Source organism: Eriocheir sinensis, chromosome 44 (assembly GCF_024679095.1).
Source record: "Eriocheir sinensis breed Jianghai 21 chromosome 44, ASM2467909v1, whole genome shotgun sequence".
Lineage (NCBI taxonomy): Eukaryota > Metazoa > Arthropoda > Malacostraca > Decapoda > Varunidae > Eriocheir > Eriocheir sinensis.
In genome coordinates, this window is record NC_066552.1 from 9,838,964 (window position 1) to 9,862,733 (window position 23,770).

At 41.9% G+C, this 23,770-nt stretch overlaps 1 protein-coding gene across 7 annotated transcripts; it reads right to left on the reverse strand.

Annotated features, from left to right (window-relative positions):
• Window positions 1-41: 41 nt before the first annotated feature.
• LOC126980457 (NADPH-dependent diflavin oxidoreductase 1-like) lies at window positions 42-21,357 on the reverse strand. Of its 7 annotated transcripts, XM_050830379.1 has the most exons (9): window positions 10,995-11,145; window positions 9,303-9,518; window positions 3,417-3,466; window positions 3,169-3,247; window positions 2,778-2,922; window positions 2,246-2,439; window positions 1,540-1,681; window positions 1,346-1,402; window positions 42-419 (listed from the first exon to the last, which is right to left on the reverse strand). In XM_050830379.1, exons 2-8 carry the CDS (start codon window positions 9,411-9,413, stop codon window positions 1,362-1,364), a joined length of 762 nt encoding a protein of 253 aa, XP_050686336.1. In that variant the 5' UTR covers window positions 9,414-9,518; window positions 10,995-11,145; the 3' UTR covers window positions 42-419; window positions 1,346-1,361. The 7 variants fall into 7 exon arrangements, with proteins under 7 accessions (XP_050686336.1, XP_050686337.1, XP_050686335.1 ...); XM_050830380.1 differs by lacking the exons at window positions 9,303-9,518; window positions 10,995-11,145 and adding an exon at window positions 3,808-4,515; XM_050830378.1 differs by lacking the exons at window positions 42-419; window positions 1,346-1,402; window positions 1,540-1,681; ... (3 more) ...; window positions 3,417-3,466; window positions 10,995-11,145 and adding exons at window positions 3,899-6,314; window positions 21,262-21,357.
• Window positions 21,358-23,770: the final 2,413 nt, after the last annotated feature.

Below are 23,770 nucleotides of genomic sequence, written 5' to 3' on the forward strand. Positions count from 1 at the left end.
ATATATATATATATTTTTTTTAAATCATTTTTTTTTTTTTTTTTACTCTGATTTAAATCAAACCAACCCTCTATGCAGTTATTGAAAATAACATATGATCCCTGTTCAGTATGGTCACTGAAAATGCACACATAAAAAACATGACAAAATAGTACTTTAATAGACTTTTCCACTGAAATATAACTTAATGGCATTAACTATGAAACACACTATGTATGCTTAGCCAGACTTTAAAGCTTAATTTCCTGAAACAATGGTCTGGTGGCATACACCCCTTTGCTTCTGGGTGCCTCATAGGCATCCTGGGTCTGTATCTGGGATGTTCTTTCAAGGAGGATGCTGCTCTAATGTTGTAGTGTATGAAGGTCCAGCATTGTGATGTCCGTATTGCATCAATGGGTGAGTGGCAAGTAGCAAACCTGTAAACAAAATAAAATGTTTATTCTATCATCCTCTACTTCTAGCCAGCAATTGAATCCAACTGGACAGGAGCTTGAGGCAATCTGTCTCCTTATCAATGCCTCTCCACACTAGAGTTTACTTCTATTCTATAGTTGATTTGTGTCGCACTTTCATCCTATTGTCCAGTGATGAGATACATATTATGCAACATGCGCGAGCTACAGAGAATAAAAGTAAAACTGTGTGAAGAGGAGGACAAGTACTTTCTAAGATGAGCAGGAGACAGGCTATCTTACCCTGCTGTCCAATCAGCAACAAGCTTGCAAAAGCTCAGGATCCAATAGAAAGCTACAGATACATACAAAATTGGTGAACTTTGTCTAGTTGTGCAAAGGCAGCAGTGTTGCCAAAAAATATTTGCATGATAATATTCTCTTTTGTTCCTTTGACCCGATCTTCACCTCAATAATTGCAAGTTTTGTATTTTCTAAGATCCTGTAGACGTGTCAATGTGTCATGGTAGATATCTGGGGAGAATAGTTGCCTTACTGCTTCAAGAGACTGCTCTACAGGGTCTGAGGTGTTGTAATACATTATATTTGACAAAAAAAATTACCTTTTTTAGTGCAATTTTAGTTGTGGGTGATCATAATTCATTGGAGCACTTACAAGATGTCTTGTGAATCAAGCAAGGAATTCTCTCCTTCATTAATGTCAATATTAAACTGTATTTACAATGTTCTGGTCAAACAAAGGAAACTGTAACCCGTGTCCCTGATTGTCAATAAGAATATGAGGCAGCTTTTCAAAGCAGCTTGGGGATTTGCAAAAAACATTTAATCTATATACATGTAACATTACTTATTACCTAAATGAACCTTCCAGCTTGGGTATACACATGATGATTCTACTATGATACCTCTGCAGCATTTACTTCCCTTACCTGAACAGTGTAGTCCTCAGTATCGTCTAGGGAATATTCTTATAAACATAACCATACCTGAAACACAAAATGCTCATAAAGTTTTAAACATCAATGCATCAATTGGAAGTCATGGAAAAGATTCATAACTTCCTATCCAAGATTTTTCTCAAGATAGATATGTAACAAAGGACACTCACAGAAGTACTACTCACTCATGAACATGAAGCAGACGAAGATGATCATAATCCAAATCCAGAAGTTGCAGGCACGTTTATTGTACTCAGATAGGCGGGAAGCCTCCACCTTAAGGTTATCCTGGTTGGAGTCTGCCACTTTGGATGCTCTGTCTACGTTCTGTTAAAATCAAGCACTGTTAGAAATCAGACACAGCGAAATGTATTTAACCCGGTAGCAGTGACGGGCCAAATTTGTGCCATCACATAACCTCCCCCCAAAATAGATGATACATAATCTGATCACAAATGCTTTGATATATATTATGAAATGGTTTGTGTGAGGGGTGATTTTTTCTCGCTTGGAGGGACCATTAAGAAACATGATCCCCGCTGCTACCGGGTTAAAGACTGTCAAGTGCCTTTCCATACTCATTGTCTACATTAAGTGCCTTTCCATACTCATTGTCTACATTAAGTTCCTGATGAGGTAGTCAAGGGCAGTCAGTTCACTTTTGCAAGGGTTTTGTCAATATTTACACTTGTAATGCATAACTTTGTATTTGCTTTGATCATTTCATGGTGGTTGTCCTGCCACCCAGATTGTAGCAAGTTAACACAAAGCTGATTAATTTTTTTTTAAAGATTCACTTACTTCAGTCCACTCATCCCCCCATGCACTCAGGACCAAAAATCTCCATAAACAATCGTAATAAAAGAGGTAGTGTGTAAAATCTTCACTCACATCAATATCCTTCCTGATGATCTTGTTGGCAATCTTGGACTGCTCCTTCCACTCCCGAGCCATTATGATCATGTCCTCTACCATCTTTTCCCTCTTCTGTTCATCACTCAATAGCTGTGCGTGGAAGTCGTCTGCAGTGATGTCAGCAACTGTACTCTGGCTGCGGAATCTCACATCACTCTCGCTGCTCTGGTCTGCATGGGAGGTCTACATTTAGAAACTAGAAAAGTCATGAAATGTTTTAGGCTGAAAACACTAGGCATTCACAGAGACCACACCATAATGTAATGAAATATGTTCTGTAAAAATCAAACGCAAGTTGATCAACCATACACTAAAGCACAAATGTATTTTTAAGACAGTTCACTTGTTCACTTCTAGAAAAGTCAATGATGGTAAAAAATATATGTAGAAAATGGCTAACAACAATGTAATGTTCTTTAACCTGCTTAGCAGGTTAATCTTTACTATAATGGAAAAAAGTGACTGTGTGTTTTCTGAAGTCTAAGCACTACCACCCTGTTCAACTTACCTAGACTGAGGAGATCTTGCCGCAGCCTGTTGGTGGTGGTGGCGCGAGTCCGCTGGTGGATCTGTTGTGTCAGGATGTTCTGGCTGGTGGTGGCGGCACCGTGGGGGATGAGCTGAGACGCTGCCACTGACTCCAGTGACTCGGGCTGTGGAAGGCATTAATGTGTTGAACTGGCTTCTTACTCCCCTAAAACAGAATAGTGACTCTTTGATTTATGTTTCTTGAGTGTGTTTGATTTACTACCATCACCACCTGGCCTATATGGAAAATGGCATTTGTGATGATAATGATTTCCCTGATTACATCCTTAAGTATATTCATATACTTCACAGCACCCATACCCTTCTATTTCCTCCTCCTCTGACATAATAAGTATCCATTCAGTACTTACACATTTCTCTGTTTCAAGGACGCCTCTCAAGAAGTCTACTTGCCGTCTATAGTGTTTGAGTGTTTCTTCATTTGGCGCACTGTACAGGAAACATGTATATATGATTAGTAAAAGGTAAGTAATAGCATAACCATACACAAGGTAAACAGAAGGGGATATCTACACAAGGCAAACAGAAGGGGATATCTATGTATAATCAACAAATGGAAGATGGAGGTAATATTATAAGCATGTTAAATACAACTCACTTTGGACTTTTCTCCATCTCTGGAATCTTCTTCTGCAGCCAGTCAATATACTGCGGGGAAACAAAGACACATTGAGTTACCATTTGCTCCTGAACCTGTGTGTGTGTGTGTGTGTGTGTGTGTGTGTGTGTGTGTGTGTGTGTGTGTGTGTGTGTGTTCATATAGGTTTCAAACTAATGGGGTATTATCTTAAGCATCAGCAAGGCAATGGGCAACACTGTCCTCAATGGGGCCTTTGTTTGGATCTAGGGAGGGACAAGTTAGTACACAGCTGCACTTAACATACCAGCAGCTTTGAAAGTACCCCATTATGCAATTAATATATGCTTCCTATATATTTTTTTTATATGGTGACTTTCTTAATTTAAAAAGAATAACATATTGTACTTACACATTTATAACACTTCACCCCTTGAAGCTTTCATGACTGGTGAAAATGAGACGAGGAGGGCTTTTCCATAATAAATACTACACAAAGCATACAAATTATTGTTGTGTATTTAATGTCCAAGTTTAGAATATTTACAAGTTTGATATTTCATAGATTCCATGGTGAGGGCTTGGTTGCCCAGTGAACTAAGATTCAATGCTGTGCATACGAGCAGGATTTTCTCTTGGGTTACTGGCTGGTCCCCAGGCCTACTCAATCTTAACAGGTGCTTGGTTAACTGTGACTGGAGAATATAAAGGCATCTCCTATCTCACTCCATACACCACTGGCCTGGGATATGGTTGAGGCTACTTGCCTATCTCCTATGCTCATGAGAGACTGGAACCTCACCTTCACCTTAGATTCTAGAGCACTCATGACCATCTTATTTCCTTATCTTGTGCATAGCATATAAAATTCCAATCAACTAGTTTACAATATAGCTACACATATTTCACAGCATACTCACAAATATATTTGGCCTGTATCTATCGAAAGAAAATTATATGCACATCTGAACTGACTGACTGATTGATTAAAGGATTGACTGAGGAATCAAGTCATGGCACCCCAACTACAGAGGTCATATGGCTCTGAACTTGTATATCTAAAGCAGATATTTTTTCCTTTGAACAAGACAATACAAGCAAATAACAATGGAAAACTCATGCCCAAGTTTCTGTTTGGTAACGCTTTTCCACATTCTTTTTCATGTACTGCTCAGCTTCTGACTCTCCCTTGCCTAGGCCATGCTCACAGATGTATGTCAGTGCTTCATACACATCAATGGGAACTCTCTTGGCATTACCAGCAAAATACACCTTGGCATGCTGCTCTCCTATTAGTCCCCAAAAGTGGGCAGCATGTTCCCTCATCACATGCTGCACATACACCTTATCTTCCTGATCCCTGGAGAAGGCACAGTACAGTTCTAGTTTACCTTCCTTCACCAACACTTCCCACTCATCCTTGAAGAAGTAGTCCTTGGCCTTATTTCTGCAGCCAAATACCATAACCAGGCCCTTGCTGGCACCACTGGCGACCCTCTCCTGGATGTAGGCACGAAAGGGGGCACATCCCGTCCCTGGCCCAATCATTAAGACTGGTGGGACACATTCTGATTCAAGAGATGGGAAAGTCAGTGTTCCTGGTTTAACCCAAACAGGCACAGTGCTTCCAATTTTCTGACGGGCCAGCCAATTGGTGCAAAGACCCACTCTCGGCCGACGGAGGATGGTGTTGTAACGGACCACAGCAACAAGTAGCTGAGTCCTGGTGGGCATGGCAATGCTGGAGGAAGCGATGGAGTATGGCCTTGGCTTGATGGGGGGAATCAGGTCAAACAGGTAATCAAGAGGAATGTTTCGATTTGTGTGTGGAAAATCTGCTAAAGCTTCCATGATGGTCCTCTTTGGCCGGGAACAGTAGTCATAGAGAGCTTGCTGCCCTTCTGCAGTTGTGAATTCCATAAACTTTTCCCTCTCCGTTTCATCCTTTGTAAAGTAAGCCAATAACTCAAAGAAATACCTTTTAGGGACAGCCTGTATATCAAAGTACTTCTGCACACACTCCCTCATTGTGCAAGGTGTTTGCAGGACAGATTGTAGAGGTAAGGTAGCATTAGGGTCATTGAGTTCTAAAGAAAACTTAAGTTCAGGGTTGAGTCCAAGAACACTGATAAACTCCTCAATGTGTTCCTCTATGTTCTGAGGCTGAATCATAAGCACGTCACCTGGTTTGTGTTTAGCTTTGATCTGGTTTGTGTCAAATTCTATCAACCTGACTTCTTGAAAGTGGTCCTCTAAAGTGACTCTTTTGTTCATGGTTACCACAGCAGAACAAGGACTAGATGCACACGCCTCCTCATTGACCACTAAAGCACCACTTCTCTCGTTCGCACTATTTTCTTCAACACCATCTGTAATCACCTTAACTTTGTATTTTGGTGGTAAGATAATATCTGAGCCTAAGGGCTGTACTCCATCGGGAAGTGAATACAACTCCAGGACTTTCTTCCACCAGTTTTCTAGCCATGGATCAATGACAAACTCAGGCCCAAGGTCATGTTGGTCATCTCCAAGGCCAATTTTCAACAGCGGCTGACCTCCAAGATACATCAACAAGTTGTTCAATCTCTTGGCTGAATAGTTGAATTTCTGGTATGAGGAATCACCGAGGCCCAGAACACCAAACTTCAGATGAGACAGAAGTTGTCTGTTTTTCCTTTGTGCCCACAAGGCCTTGAAGAAGCTCCTCATGTTGTCTGGGTCATCACCTTGGCCAGTCGTGGCGGCAACAAACACAGTCAGTGACTCACTGCTTAATCTATCCACTGGGCACTCATCCATGGGCTGCACCGTTGGTACGAAGAAATGACGGCGAGCTTCCCTTCCTATTCTTTCGGCAACTTCCTGTGCTGTTCCTGTTTGGCTGCCATACAAGACAGTTATCCTCCGACCCTCCACCCACTGAAAGAAAATGGCAACTTGTCATGACTTGTTAAGTTAGTAAATGTTAATAAAAAAAATTAACTAAACCAACAATCTTTCTCATTGCCATTTTCTCCCTGACAATTATTTCCCTTCATATTAACAACACATTTCCACAAATCTTTCCCATAAAGTAAAAAATTGCCCTGAATCAATCATATTTTGTAATTTGTCTGCAGAACATAATCGGGGACAATCTTACGGCAGTAAATCCACTCTGCACATTTACAAATTACAGCTGAAGGTAGTGTCATTGCTACCAGGGTCTATCACAAAAATAAGCAAGTCATCACCTTCCACTTCACAAAAAATACATCTCTTGTATCCTTAGCAGTCCCATTTTCCATACAAAGGAGTTTCACATCTAATAACGGGTGGAAATTACGAATAATCAATGGAGACTGTATTCCTAAGCTAAGTGACCATATGATCAAGACATATTACCTATAAAGTCCTGCTTCACAAATGTCAACAAGATCTGAGAATACTCAAACAGCTACAAGTATAAAACCATTGAAAATTAGTGTATGTCAGTTGGCCAGCACTTCCACTGACAGCCCTGCAACACTATAAAGTATAAAGCAAAAATCCATGCCAAATAAGCAGATTTAAATCTCCAGTCACTCATTGTTTGGATGGATTGATGTTGGAATATCTTTGCTTTAGGAGAGTTCCTATAGAGATGCTATACATTAATTTCATTGACTTCAGGCTTTGTTGGACTCAAATCAGCCTCCCAATGGTATAATCACTCTGTTAGTAAATAAATTTACATACCACGCATGCTCCTGGACCCAACTCAGTTACTAAGCACAGTGTATAGAATGCAGCAAGTATATATTTAGGCTCACAGAACTTTTAAGTCATGACAATACAATGGGATGAGAGAAGTATTGGAAGTACATTCTTCTTTCTGTTGGCATTCTTCAGGTTGGAATTACAGATAAGTGGCAAAGCAAAAGATATGATTATTTTTTTCTTTAGTTTTGAACAACGACCAGAAGTCATAAAACTACTTTTAGGTCAGCAATAAGCTGTCTACTGATGAACCACATTTGGCATAGTGGTAGGACTTTGCAAAATACAAAAATGTCAGAAAAGTAATCTTCAGTTGGCAATGTGCTATCTAATGGAGACCTAAAGATCCCTTTTAGACCCACCAAACTTTCACTGCCCATGGTGGATGGTGAAATGTCTTGCATTTCATTCTGTTATGCATATGACTTCCTGTGAGTGACAAGGGTTGGGATTAAAAAAGCTCTTACAACATTGTAAGTTGTTCCTACAACATTGTAAGTCTGCAATTGAAATCACAAAATGCTAAAACACCCTCTGGAGGTTATAGCTAAAGTAAGTAACTCTTCATAAATTATTTGGTGGCAGGTTAATATTTTAGTGGCAATAGATTTATTCATTAAGTCAAGCTGGGTATTTGTTAGTTTATAAATTGTTCTAACTTATTTAATGCCAAAATGTCACTATTAGTTTTATTTATTTTCATTATCATGAGGCCTAACTAACCATCTCACATTCCTGGGGTCTGAAAATTCTGTCAGTGCAGCGGGACAGAGGATGAAAATACTATGGCCTAAAAGTGTAACTCAACCACCAACTCCATGTATTGTCCAAAACTGCAATAAAAATCAATATTATCACTAGACATGTATCACACACCCTTAAAATTAAAGAAGGATAGGGTTAAGATTGGTTTAATTAATGTTTCCAAATTTTGCTTTTTACCTTGCAAACTGTGCTTCTGTTGTCATGTTTTCTACTAAATGGTTGACTAAGAGCTCTGCAAATCAGCACAATCCGTAAGAAGAAAAGAGGGACACTATTTAGCAAAACTGAGAAGTATTTTTCAGGGAAGTAACTATTAAAGTTTGGGTAAAATATGATGATTTTCCAAGTGTGATACTGGGAAACAGATAGGAAGGCCATAGAACAAATTTCATGATAGGTTACCATCCTTAGCAGCAACAGATTACTGTCATAAATGCCTATGAATTACTTTTATATAGCGGTAAGTAAGCATTTTAGTGGTGATAGGTTACTATCCATTAGATTATGCCTACTGTGGTTCTCAACCTTTTTCTATGTACTCTGGTTTTCATTTTTGAAGTGGTGATGTAACCCATACCAAGCATAAGAGGAACAAATGCTAACTAGTATCAAGATAATCCAAGTTATTGTATTTTTAGTCCTATGCATGTGGACTAAAGTGGAAGTCTCCTCTAGTAACTATGAAAAATTCAGTCTGAGATGCTTTATACAAGACAGTTTTGCACTACTTCTTGAAAACACTGCTACATTAAAAAACTGTCACAAAGATTTCCTTGTGTACCCCAGGTTGAGAAGCACTGGGTTATGGTAGCATGGTTCTGTAAGTTTATATATAGATCCCAAGGTTTTAAACAGCTGATCTAGGGCTTGAGATGGCCAGGTGACCTATGCTGCAGTGTTTGTTATTCATCCCAACAGCAGCTAATCACACAAAATTCTGGTGATGACTATATCAATGTCAAAAATATGGTCTACCTAGAAATGAATTACCTGCTTCTCTGAAATAGAACACTCAGGTCTGCTAAATAATCCAGAAAAAAGAGTTGTTCATATGGTAGGAGACAAAATATGAGCATGTTGATAAACTTTGCAAGGAAAATGATGTGAGACCAGTGAAGCAAACATCAAATATAATCTTGTGACAAAGGGAGTAAGTGTAGAGCCACTCTGCATTGCTACCACAATTTAGTGAGGATAGGTAGCATACTAATTTGGTAACTTTGCTGATTAAGTGTGGGGATAAGTTACCTTAAGATGCATAAAGCAGTTGGGGTTGGTTAGTTTGAAAATAGTTATTGGTCATTGGGTAATGCCAGTGTTGTGATATCCATATTAGGGAAGGTGAGTGTTGTGATATCTGCCACATTTAAGATTCGAGCACCAAGGTTAGGCCAGACAACGCACCTTCTCAAACGTCCAGTCTTTGGCCTTGCTGCCGTTGGCCATCTGCTGCGTCTCGTCCAGGAGGCGTATGAAGTTAATCTCCAGCCTGGACCTGCACACAGGCGACTCCATGGCTGGCCGGCAAGGCTGTACTGGCGTGAGGTAGTCTTCCTGTGTTAGACAGCCAACCGGAGGCTTGATTACTTCACAATCTTGATGTCACTGGTGGCTTGATACCTACAAAACAGAAACTCAACATGAAACAAGATGCTATTTTTTACCTCTTGCATGCCACATTTCTTCTAAGAACTCTTTCACTGTTCCAATCACTCGTTCATTCATGTCTCCACTCAGCCCCAGCAGCAGCACCATCCACTATCTACCAGTCCTCTCAACAAGCACAATCATTTAACATCCAATCTCAGTCAGAAATACCTGAATCATTTTGGTTCTCTGTTATAGTGCTTCTCACAGTCTGGCAAGACATGCTCCAGTCTCATTCACACCCAAGTCATACATCTGACATGTTTTGCTGCAGGACTCAGACCCCTTTCTGCTGCTCTTCACCTTTCTACTGGACAGCCATGAAGTTATGGTCTTCTGCTTCTCTGTCCTCCTCCTCTTCCTCCTATAGAAACATTTTTTGCTCTTCTTCTATCCCCCACCCCTCATCTACTTCAGCCCTGCACTCATAACATCCAAGCAAAATGTTCCTTAGTTGTAGCAGAGGTAGCCTCTCCCCATCGGTAAATTTTTGATAAACAGCATCCTCTGATTCTAAGGAAAAAACTACTCTTATCTGGTAGGTTTTGAAGTGTTTTAAAAGTATCTCTCGACTGTTTCTGGAGCAAGTCACTTGTTTCATAGCTTCACTCCCTTATTTCCTCCCATTCACAAATTTGTGATTACTGCGTGAAACAAATCACGCAACTTAAGGTATATTTCCATTATTACCACTTCCTATTTTCAATGTTTTTCCTTCAATAATATTTTTTAAAAGTTTATTTGAGTGATCTGAGGTGTTATTTGTTGTGCAAATGAATAATAACCATAGTATGACCAATACCTAATGCAATGAAAGGTGGGGACACAAGAGGGCGTGGGGAGGCCCCCCAAGTTGTTAGATATATAGTAACTTGTCTAGAGGCGGGGTGTTGAGGAGGGTGAAGCCATCTGTTAATAAGAGTGTGTGTAATGCAGGGAAAACTAGGAAAATCGATAACCTGTAATAACCGATGTGTGCTTGTGAATTAGGTGATGGTGCGGCCGGGCAGACATTCAGACAGACAGACGAACCAGTGACGGGTCAGCATCGCGTGGGTCTGACTCATGGTGAAGGTGCCGAGGATGGTTAAGTTAGGTTTTCTTTTGCGGGGAACAACGAGGAGGAACATTTAGCTGCCACCTGCCTGATGAGGACAGACTCTCCAGAGTGAGCCCCGCCACACTGGATTAAAGAAGGAACAGGGGAGACATGATTGAGGTTTTTAAAATCCTCAAAAGGTATGAGAAGGTAGGAGGGAACATTCATCCGAAATAAAGCAGCCGTCCAGTGTGTCCGTCACGGTGTGCAGGAGGGAAGGAAGCAAGCACCGCCAGCCCTCCCTCACCAGACAAACTGCCGCCGCCCGGCCCACCTTACAGTCACTACCCAACGTCATTTTGTCTGTCACGGGTGAGCCATACACGAAATATGCAAGGGTTGTCCCCTACCTTGTCGCCCCGTGTGACCCTCCCTGGCCTCCTCGGCTCCTCCTTCAAAGGTGTTATTACACCGTGGCAGCAGCGAACTTGATCTTGATGTCACAGGTGGCTTGAGATTGCTCCCCAGCCAGGCCTTTGTATCGGCAGCTCCTGTGAAAAAACGACACACACACACACACACACACACACACACACATATATATATATATATATATATATATATATATATATGTATATATATTTATATATGTATATATATCCTGCACACAGGCGACTCGATCCAAGGCTGGCCGGGAAGGCTGTATATATATCTTGAAAATGATTGGAATAGAATGAGAGTTAAGGATATCAAGAAATGCATTGCAAACAATGGCCTGGAAAAATGGCAAGCAGGAGCAGCAGAAAAGTCAACTTTAAAACGGTATAAAAGGAAACAAAAGCCTGAAAGAGAGAACTGATACCGGGGAGACTGGGGAGACTGCTAATCTTGCATCCTCCATTCGCTCCAGTCTCACTTTATATCTCAAGGTTGCCTTCACTAGTCTTTCCCTAAAAGTGCTCCATCCCATGTCACCCCTAAGAGCCTCTACTGCTGGAAACCTTGGTGCATTCAGTGCCATTCTTGCTACCATATTCTGCCCCACTTCCAGTTTCTCTATCTCACTATCGTTCCATGTCATCACACCCATTCCATACGTAATGCTCGGGACAGCCACACTCTTCCAAACCTCACGGATGACGTCATACTTGCTCGCTCTCATCCTCACGTCAAACCTCCAATTCTCACAGCAATGTATTGATGCAGAATATATAGCTAACAATATGTTCGGCTTCATTATTACAAACTTTTCATTCAAGAATAAAGATGCAATATTACCACTGGAAAAAGTTAGGCAGACCCCACTAGGAATAATTATGTAGTAGTACAGTTTTGGTCTCCCAGTTATGCGAAGGGCATTGCTAAATTAGGAGTTCAACGTAGGGAAACAAAGATGATAATTTCTTTGCTCAGTGAACCTTACGATGAGAGGCTCTCTTCTCATAATCTGATCCTCTTGAGAAACGTTGCCTCCGAGGAAAACTGATCGAATGTTTTAAAATACTTAATGGCTTTACGAATGCAGAAAAATCCAAATTGTTTATTATCGATGACACACTACGAACGAGAAATAATGAAACTCAAGTCGAAACAAATAACTTTAGACTGCACCAGGTTTTCCTTTAACGTTGTAGCACGAGAATGGAATGAGTTCCCACCTTCATTCATCCAGTTTAACACGATTGATTCTTTTAAAAACAAGCTCAGCCACTTCCGTGATCGTAACATTCGCTGAACCAGAAATGCAGAGTCTGGTGGACATCAGATTTGATGTAATTTCACTTAGGTTTAAGAACACCACCTAGTCTGAACGATAGGGTCTGTGCGTTCTGAATATCTATGTAAATCTCTCTCTCGTACACTTTCTTTGGATCTCCTACACCTGGACAAAGAAAAAAAAGAAAAAATAACAAAATAATACATTTCTATTTGCACACTTACAATTCTCTTCTCCCCATTTTCGATTAGCTATATTTCTTATCTTTTACAATTTTCTCCTTGCCCAGACTCTCTCTAACAATTAGTTCACACTCATTCGTCACTTTTTTCATTCAATCCTATAGCACAGATCTAACACCATCCCCAGCACTATGTCAGCAATAATTAGTTGCATTAAATCCTATTCCCCAACACCTATTTCAATAATCACTACACTCAGCTTTTCTTTCCTGTCACTCGCATGTTTCGGACGTGTAGGAGTAGGTGTTCTTGTAATGGGGGAAGCAGGGCGGTAACTTTCAACAATTTTCTTTGTCCCGGAGTCAAACCTTTGAGGGCAGAGCGAGACAACACTCACGATCGATTGGACTGATTCCGGTAACTTGGCGCCTTCTAGCATGCAAAATGAAGCTGCAAGTAGTCGGCGTGAGTCATCTTGCTAGATTCTAAAGTTTCTTTCCCTTATGTGAGGGTCATGAAGTGATTATTGGACGCCGCCGCGACTCAACAGTAAGGGCGGTGGCGTAGACAGCTGAGGCAGGGAGGCAGATGTTGACATGCTGCTGTAAACCTGCACACATGACGCGCTCTAATCTGCATTGATTTGCATATATTTACAGACCACAGCGATCACTGCAAGGCCCTTAGGTTGTCAGCTTGTAGTGTGTGCACGAAAAGGAGCACTCATGTGAATCTCTCTCTCTCTCTCTCTCTCTCTCTCTCTCTCTCTCTCTCTCTCTCTCTCTCTCTCTCTCTCTCTCTCTCTCTCTCTCTCTCTCTCTCTCTCTCTCTCTCTCTCTCTCTCTCTCTCTCTCTCTCTCTCAGAAGCTAACTACCCGAGACAAAACAATACACTGGACTTTGTTACAATGAATCAGGATAATCTGGTCAGCAGCGTTACGGGAGGAGAACATCGCAGGTCTTAGGGTGTCTCACTGTTTGGTGTAGACATTTGGGTTCATGAAAGTGACAAAATAATATACTAGTCCTAACATATTCTCAAGGGATCAGTTTGAGACATTTGTGATTTACTGAGACTAAATGAATGAATGAGAGAGAGAGAGAGAGAGAGAGAGAGAGAGAGAGAGAGAGAGAGAGAGAGAGAGAGAGAGAGAGAGAGAGAGAGAGAGAGAGAGAGAGAGAGAGAGAGAGAGAGAGAGAGAGAGAGAGAGAGAGAGAGAGAGAGAGAGAGAAAGTTACATAGAATTACATAGAAAATCAGACCACACAGACCCCATGGTCCAGACTAGGTGGTCTGTCCTTAAACTTAAGTGATTCTACATTAATCAGATGGCTCCAAAACATTGCATTTCAACTCTAATTAATATTAAGTTCTAGGAAGTGACGGTCGAGCTTGTTTTTAAAGGAGTCAATCATGTTACACTGGACCACTGAAAGTGGGAGCTTATTCCATATTCGCACTACAACGTTGGTGAAGAAAAAATTGGAGCAGTCTGAATTTACTTGTCTACATTTGAGTTTTATTCCATTGTTCCTCGTTCGCAAAGTGTCATCGACCATAAACAATTTTGATCTGTCTACATTCGTGAAACCATTAAGTATTTTAAAACATTCGATCAGTCTTCCTCGGAGGAGACGTTTCTCAAAAGAAAACATGTTAAGGGCGGAAGGCCTTTCTTCGTAGGATTTGTTGCGAAAGGAAGGGATAATTTTTGTTGCCCGACGCTGAACACCTAATTTAGCAATGTCCTTTGCATGGTGGGGAGGCCAAAACTGTACCGCATATTTCAAGAGGTCTGACTAAACTATTGTAGAGCGGAAGTATTAAGAGAGAGAGAGAGAGAGAGAGAGAGAGAGAGAGAGAGAGAGAGAGAGAGAGAGAGAGAGAGAGAGAGAGAGAGAGAGAGAGAGAGAGAGAGAGAGAGAGAGAGAGAGAGAGAGAGAGAGAGAGAGAGAGAGACCCTCCCACACACACACCTGCAGCCTCCCCCACACTGTGTCGCGTCCGTCGGTCGCCCGTCTGTCCCTGCGCCGGGAGGGGACGAGCCACGTAATCCTCTCATTAGCCTCGCCGACACTTATTTCCCTGCAGAGGCGGGCCAACATGGGCCGGCCATGTCAAATATTTATTTATATCACTCTGCAATATTATGCTAATTACCTGCATCGAAAGGATATTTACAGCGCCCTGAAAACAAAGAGAACCATTGCAGCTCCAGATGAATCATGCCTAATTACAGGCCAAACTGTGCCTTAATGAATGACTTCAGCTGCGTCCTCTCTCTCTCTCTCTCTCTCTCTCTCTCTCTCTCTCTCTCTGTATGTATGTATGTATGTATGTATGTATGTATGTATGTATGTATGTATCTTTCTATATATTGGCAGCACTTTCACCTCATGTTTGCTGACAACCACTGTAAGAAGCGAGAGAAGCTCAATCGCTTTCTTCAGGGGTACAAAGGATGATTTATTTTCTTGCACACTCTGAATATGTGTGAAACGCTTGCGATTCTCGTGTTTTCCTCGCTTCATACAGTGGTTATGTACACCCCCACACATGCCCCCCACCCACACACACAGCGGTAAGAAAGAGAAGAATAAAAAAGGAAACACAGGATATCAGCAAGTAAAGAAAATTCCCTGCTAAAAACAAGTGAAACTGTAATGATTCCCCATCGACAGCCCACGTAAAGGTTTTCTCTCGCACGGAAAACGGAGAAACTATAAAAACGGCGCGAAGACGGTCGTTGCGAAGCGGATTTCCCTTCCACGGACGTAAAATGTTATGTGGTTTTATTGGAGGCGCGTCTGGCGGGCCTCAGAACCTCGCGTCACAGGCTGTAAATATGCGTTATGGCCGGTATACGTCTTGGCGATACGTGCGGCCCGGAGCAGCGGCGTTGTGACAGGCATACCTCTTGTCCACACACACACACACACACACACACACACACACACACACACACACAACACGTCCCGGCGCGCCACGGATGAGGAAGACAAGGAGATGAAAAGAATATGTAGGAGAAGAAAAAGAAGAGATGGGAAAAATAGATACGAAACAAAGATGAAAATATACAGGGAAAAGAAGAGGTTAAAAGTATAAATACGAGAAGAAAAAGAAGAGATTAAAAGTATAAATACGAGAAGAAAAAGAAGAGATTAAAAGTATAAATACGAGAAGAAAAAGAAGAGATGGGAAAAATAGATACGAAACAAAGATGAAAATATACAGGGAAAAGAAGAGATTAAAAGTATAAATACGAGAAGAAAAAGAAGAGATGAAAATAACACATACGAGGAAAAAAGAGAAATGAAAATGATACTTACGAAGATAAGATAATACATAGGAGGAAGAGATGAAAATAATACATGCGAGAAGGAAAAGAAGATGTGAAAATAATGCATACGAAGAGGAAAAGGAGAGATGAAAAGAGTATATACGAGGGAAAGAAGAGAATAGATACTCTGAATATAAGAGATGAAAAGACTACGTACGAGAAGGAAAAGAAGCATCATTGGTGAACAGAAAACAAGAAAAAGAAGAAAAGTGGAGGAAAAATCTATTGCAAGAGATTTTATATAATTACAACCTGAAGTAACGTGAGTGTGAAATGTAGAAGAAAATGACGAAACGATTTAAGAAGTCATTACAGAGAGAGCATACACACACACACACACACACACACACACACACACACACACACACACACACACACACACACACACGTTAACTCGTAAAAAAGACACATAATAGCCCCACTACGAGACAATGCGGTGGAAAATATTGATAATTCGCCCGAGGAAATACTAACAGCCTCAATAACTGGCCCCGCGTCGCGTCTTTCACTCGCTAAACTTTGCCGCCGCGACAGCGTTCATAATTTTCCTCAAGTTAACGGCGAAGAATGTAGCCGCTGGAGATTTTTCGAACTCCAAATCTCTCTCTCTCTCCTTCATTTGCCATGCGTAGCTGCTCTTTTTCTTTCTTTTTCCCGCCCTCCTCTTTTTTCTTTTCTTTTTGCCCCACCGCACTCAGACTTTCTTTCACACTTTCTTTTCCCTTTGTCTGCGGGTGGCCACGAAAACTGAACACAGTGAACGTTTCCCTTGAATGTTTAGCTTTAAGACTTGACAAATGCTTCCACTTCCCCCTTAAACCCCTCCCCCACCCCGGAAAGCAAATACAAGATACACATGCACATACGAACTTGCTACTTCAACACACGTACCGAAACAGGATTAAACCCCATAAAAATAAGGAAAATTGCATTCCCCCCGACATCAGAGGAGTGGAATTAATAGGTTTCACATGTTTACAGGGTTAGAATCGATCAAAGAGGGTTCGAGTTCCTGAGAGGCTGCAGATCGGCTTGCATTGTTGACATTTAATTTCCAACATCTACATTTGCATCGGAACTCTTTTGAAACCTTCTCGTCCTACCTGCCCTCCCTGACGCGCCCTTCGCTTCAATAATACAACAACGAGGCGAGGGAGGAGGGACAAAACGGCGTGCAGTCAGAAGATAAGCTAGAGGGGAATGGGAAGTAAAGCGTGAGGGAGTGAGAGAGGGAATGAGGAAATGACTAAAGGGGTGCAGTATTCAATAAACACTCCGTAAAGAGGTTCCAATACCTTTATCCCTTCCAATCGCTTTCCTCCGATAAAAAAATCAGAAACATCGAATTTATTTTGCGAGTCTTGTTATTTGTATTCTTCCTTCCTTTATCCCCTTTTTCTCCTCTCTTCCCATATCTCTCCCTAATCTTCCTTCCATCATAAATATTTTCCTTTCTTCATCCTCTTCCTCCTTTCTCTCTCTCCTTTCCTTCTTCTCATCTTCCTGTATTTATCTTCTTCTTCCTGCATCTCTCCATTCTTTCTTTAATTTCTCTTCTTATCTCTCCCCTTTCCTCCTTTCTACTCTTTTTCTCCTTCCTTTCTTCGTGTATCTCCATTTTTCTTTCATTCCTTTCTTTCTCCCTTTCCTTTTCTCCTCCCTACCTTTTTTCTTTTTCTCCTCCCCTCTTTCGTCTATCTCCATTTTTCTTTCATTCCTTTCTTTTTCCCTCCCCTTTCTTCTTTCCATCTTAACTTTTCTTCTTCACTTCCAACTTTATTTCCATTTCTTCTTCTATCACTTATCATATCCACTTTATCTTCTCCACTCTTCTTAATCTCTCCATTTTCTCCGTCACTTCTTTCCTTGTTTCTTCTTTTTCTTCTTCTTTCCCTCCTTTATCCCTTTTTTGTCCCCTTCCTTCCTTCTTTATTTTGTGCCTCCTTCTCCTCATCAAGAGCCTAAAGGTGGAAGACTAATCGGTTACACACACACACACACACACACACACACACACACACACACACACACACACACACAGTAAAATATGTCAACCTTCTTTTATATTAATTATTTTTTCATGCTGTTGTCTAATCCGTGTTCTTGATATTTTAATTTCATGTTATTCTCTGTTATATTGAGAGAGAGAGAGAGAGAGAGAGAGAGAGAGAGAGAGAGAGAGAGAGAGAGAGAGAGAGAGAGAGAGAGAGAGAGAGAGAGAGAGAGAGAGAGAGAGAGAGAGAGAGAGAGAGAGAGAGAATACCAAAATCCAGAAAGAAAATCCCTGAGTCTAAGCGATTAAGTGTTCAAGGGGAGGTTCGAAGTCATTCAGTTTGGGGATCATGGTCTCTCTCTCTCTCTCTCTCTCTCTCTTAACCTTTCTTACTTGAAGGGGAAGTGCTTCTCCTCAACGAGTGGGATGAACACTGTGCTAACCCACTTCCTCTTGAGAAAGGAGAAGAAAGGAAGCGGGGAAAGAGAATGATGAGGGGAATTGCGAGGACAACCAGGAGATAAGGAAGGAAGGAAGGAAGGAAAGAAGGATGGAGGTAGTTAGACAAGGAAGGAAGGAAGGACGGAGGGAAAGAAGGAAGGAAGGAAGGATTATGCTCTGGAAACGTGAAATGGAGGGATGCTTAATCTTTATGAGAGAGAGAGAGAGAGAGAGAGAGAGAGAGAGAGAGAGAGAGAGAGAGAGAGAGAGAGAGAGAGAGAGAGAGAGAGAGAGAGAGAGAGAGAGAGAGAGAGAGAGAGAGAGAGAGAGAGAGAGAGAGAGATTTAATGAGTAACTTTAATCACTTTCATAATGGTAACGAGGGGTATAGAATAGTTTACATTAGTGGGCCATTATTCCGTCTGGTTCGTCGCGGCTGCCAATAGTTGAGATAGTTTGTGGCTACGAGTGTGTTGAGGTGAGCATTGCAGTGTTGCCACCCAGGATCATCGGCCAGGTTATCTGCACCCTTCGCGAGATGATTTTTAGTGTTTGCTTTGGTGTTTAAATTGATATGGCTCTCTAGTCTTTTCCAACGTAGTGTTCCAGTAGTGCCTTGGTTGCGTTTGTAAGGCCTCTCCTGGTTATCCAGATTCCACATTTGCTCTCATGGGGGTCGTTCATTCTTCGTTCCTCAGGCGGTTTCTTCAATTTCTGCTCATTCTGATGCTATTCAAGAATCAACGGATATTGAGTGATAGACAAAGTCAAATGTATAGCAATGAAGCGGGGATGAATGAGCTCATTATGATAATAATAAGTCTGAGCGTGCTCACTGCCAGTCCTGCTGATATATGATTAATATTGTGATCTAGAATAAATCTGTCCTGGAGAAAAATTTATTGGTAAGTTAATTGTTCATCATGGAAGCCTAACATCAATGGATCTTACTTTTTTACTGTCACGCCTCATATGGGGATGCCTTCTTCCCTCTACGCCTCCTTGCATAATGTAGTTAAACTCCCTCCCAAACAAAAAGTAAATATTGTAAGCCTAAATAGATTATAGAAAACTGTAGTAAAGACGATACTTTTTCATTTGTTTCATAAACTTCTCAGCATTAGGCCACGTTCTTGTTAAAAGTATAGCAAATATAATTAGAGAGTTTTCAACTTTTCCCTCGTTGCTTACGTCTCCTGATTATAACTAACGTCCTCCTGGTGAGGCGCGCCCCCAGGCTGAGCCACTGCCTTAGATTAATGTAAACCTGGCTGGCTGTGTCCGTAGACTTTTACAGGTTACTGCCTACTGAAGGTAACGCTCCGTCCGTAACACCATCTTGTAGGTAATGGAATCTTTGTGGCAATCTGGTGGAAATCTTGATGAGGAAGCTTCTGCTGATCAGTCTGGTGTTAAATATGGCAAGAGATTTACGGAGACTATAATTCTGTAGAATTTGTTGCGTGGGCTCCATAAAACTTGAAAAAAATGCGTAGCGAGCAACAATGTTGTTTGGAGGACGAGTGGCGGTCGTCGTCGTTATCGTCCTCCTCCTCCTCCTCCTCCTACTACTACTACTACTACTGCTACTGCTACTACTACTACTATTACTGCTACTGCTACTACTACTACTACTTCTACTACTACTGCTACCATTTGTTATTATTGTTATTATTATTATATACATCAGTTATTGCCATTAAAAAGTGTATGTGATTTGGATAACGAGCAAAGGCCTTCACAGAGGTTTGCAATCGCTTCTGAGTCTAATGGTGTCACCCAAACTTGTTTACTTTGTGTAAGAGCCGAGCTAAGGCAAATGACATGGGAACACGTAGCACGAGAGCATGAGTGATTGTAAGATAACCTCCATGAGAGCAAGGGATGAGTCCAGCCAATCGGGAGAGGTCGGACAAACGCCACATTGGCACTAGAGGAACACGTCGTCCGAACAGACTAATACGTGCTTCGTTTGTTTGTTCTCTCTCTCTCTCTCTCTCTCTCTCTCTCTCTCTCTCTCTCTCTCGTGTGTGTGAGGTGATTAACGCTAAATAAAATCATAAATCTCACCTTCCTTAATTACATCACGTACTCCGCCTCACCTGCATGCACACCTTTCACTCGATTCTCTCAATTTACAAAGCACACCATAATTACACACTCAATCTGCCCCCTCCCAACACCCCCCCTTTGGAATACTTACAAGCCATGTTTTATCACACCAAAACTACCTCCCTCATACCCCCCGCTATTTGATGTTCTTCACCTGCCTAATGTTCACCTACCGCACCTTACTTATCCAGGTGTATTTCGCTTGTGATGTTCCTGAAAACCAGCCAGCCATTCAGCCACTCATCTTTACTGCCTCCATAATTATACACCCCCCAACTTCATCTCTCTTGCTTTCTCCTTATTTCCTTTACCACCAATGTAATAATTACTTTTATTCATCGCTATCCTTCCTTTTTTCCTTTCTATTCCTCTTGGGTCACCACCACCTGCTTTTCCTTCTGTTTTTACTTTTCTTAGTCTATATTCACTATCATAACCGTAACTGAATTTTACTTTTTTGCTCTTCACCTCGTTCCACTTGCCAGTTACTTCACCATTCAGCTATCATATTACATCATGGCGTTCTAACTTACCGTAACTTTTCATCCCTCAGTCACTCAATCCTCACTAACTTACGTCTTCAACCAAGTTCCCCAACCCCACAATAACCACCAATTTCTTTTAATCCTCGAACACCCCCTCACTCCTATCATTATCCTCCTCCTAACCACTACCACGATACCTACTAATAACCTCCACTGTCTCTGCATTACTCATTCCTCATGTTTACCTCCATATCCCGTTACACACACGCACAAACACACAGACACACACACACACACACACGATTTCCTGCTTGCTCTCCTTACCCCTACTCACCCTGCCATTCCCACGCCGCCATCCTCCCCTCCCCGTAAGCACCTTTCCGCCTGACACCCAGCCAATGTTTACCTGTTTCGGCTGCGAGCAAAGGAGATCCAATGGGAGGCAAGGTATGTTTTGGTGGCGGTATTTGGTTCGCTGCATCCCTGAGGCGCCGAGTTGCGGGGGACTTTGATGGTGAGAGTTCCCAAACACGTTTCAGATTGCAGGAGAAGCTACACAGAAACTCGGAAACAAGCGAGGGTGTGAGAGCGTGCGCGGCTGTATCAGGAGCGAGGGGGAGGAGGAGGAGGGGAAGAGGAATAGGAGGATGGGGAAGAAGAAGAGGAGGAGGAGGAGGAGAGGGATTGGTAGTGTATCGTGTGAAATCCCTGGAATGATTAAGTGGATGAGAGAAGCGACGGATAAACACCATGCCAAGTGAGAGAGAGAGAGAGAGAGAGAGAGAGAGAGAGAGGACCGCCAGGGATAAACTATGATAATGAGGATTGAACGAAGGATAAAAAAGCTGAGAATGCGTCGAAGAAAACGGGGCCCGCAAATTGACGGGGGACTGAAAAAAAGAAAAGACGAACAGGAATTGCAAATCGCCGTGTAACGAGAGAGACAAAGAGGAAAGGCATGTGTGTGATAAACCGGACGCTCTGCTGACGAGGACGACGACAACTACGAGGACCAGGACGAGGACGAGGACGACAAAGAAAACTAGTGTATCAAGAGTATGAGCGAGAGGCGAAAGGGAGGAGGAGAAAGAGGAATAGAATGGTGAAGGGAGATTTGAGGAACAACAGCTAGTACGAGGAGGAGAAATATACATGAAAAGAGTGAAATAGGAATAAAAAAGTAAAGTAATGAAGGAGGTGAAGTGAAAGGAGGCGAGATGAAAAACAACACCGCTAGATAATGAGTAGAAAAGTGAGGATAAGGAAGTGAAAGGGGAAGAGAAAAATAAGAAAGCAAACTCAACGGAAAGGGGAAGCGGAGAAAGGAGAGGATAGGGGAGAGGAGAAAGATTAGAATAAAGAATAGAAAAAGAAGAGACGGAGGAAAAAGAGGAAATGGAGGAAGATAAAGTGGAGAGAATCAGTACCGAAGTGAAGAAAGGATAGAAAAGAAATATTAGAATAAAGAAAAGGAAAATAAGGAGACGAAGGAAAAAGAGAAAGAGGAAGAAGGCAAAAATGGAGAGGAAGGACATCGAAGTGAAGAAAGGAGAGGAGAAAGATTAGAATAAAAAATAGGAAAATAAGGAGATGGAGGAAAAAGAGGAGGAGAAGAGTAAAGTGGAGGGGAAGGGTACTTAGATCCAGGCTCCCGACACCTCATTGTCCATGCAAGTCTCGCCTCCTGGATACAGCGGTGAGGAAGTGTTTGCTGTGAGAGGCGCAGAAACAACACCAGGAGAAGGAGATGGGAGAGAAGGGGGAGGAGGAGGAGGAGGAGGCGGTTTAGAAAGGGAAGAGGAGGAAAAGGAAACGGAAATGAAAGAAGGAATTTGAACAGGAAGAAGATAGAGAAGGGCTGTAGTTCAGGTTGTAGTAGTAGTAGTAGTAGAAGTAGTAGTAGTAGTAATAGTAGTAGTAGCAGTAATAGGGGTGGAGGAATCGGTTGAGAAGGGAAGGAGGAGGAAGAATGAATTTGAACAGGAAGAAGATAGATAATTGTTTTAGTAGTTGTAGCAGTAGTGGTAGTAGTAGTAGTAGTAGTAGTAGTAGTAGTAGTAGCAGTAGTGCAGTATGAAACGGATGAGGAGGAGGTGGAGGAAGAGATGGAGGAGGAGAAAGAAAAAGACAACATCTCATAAGAACAAAAGAGGGAGAAGAGGATTTATAACAACCACTTCACCTGAAAAAGAAGAGTGATGCATACGAAGAAGAAAACGAAGGAGAGGAATGGAAGGGAAGAGAGAGGAGGAGGAGGAGGAGGAGGAGGAGGTGAAGGAAGACGAATTTAAAAAGACACAGACAAACGCTCAGCCTCTTGTGGACAGTATCTTTGTTATTCCTGCATTTCTGCGTCCAGGTGAAGGTAAATTGTTGGAGAAATGGCCGCCGAGAGAGAGAGAGAGAGAGAGAGAGAGAGAGAGAGAGAGAGAGAGAGAGAGAGAGAGAGAGAGAGAGAGAGAGAGAGAGAGAGAGAGAGAGAGAGAGAGATGAAAAGAGAGATGAAAAGAGAAAACTGGTGGAGGAGAAACCCGAGGAAATATCAAGCGAGGGAGTAAAAAGAAGAAGAGTATTAGCACAAGGGGAAGCAGAAGAGAAAAAAAAAAAAAGTAAAGTGAGGAGAGAATGGTGATTGGAACTCTTGAGAGGCCATCAAAGGAAAATCTAATCACGGAATATAATCATACGTGGCTCATATTCCTCGCAGGTAAACAGACTAAGATTCGATGAAGAGGTAGTAAAGGGCGGTGCTATGGCTGGTAACGTGTAAGAACTATAGAGCGTTTAGTTGAAGCTTGCACCTGGAGCCTAGCGAGAGGTTTGTAAGCTGCTCTGTGATTGGCTGCCGCTCCTCTCACTCACTTATCACAAACACACTCTTTGATGCGACACACCTCAGTATTTTTTGCTCTAAC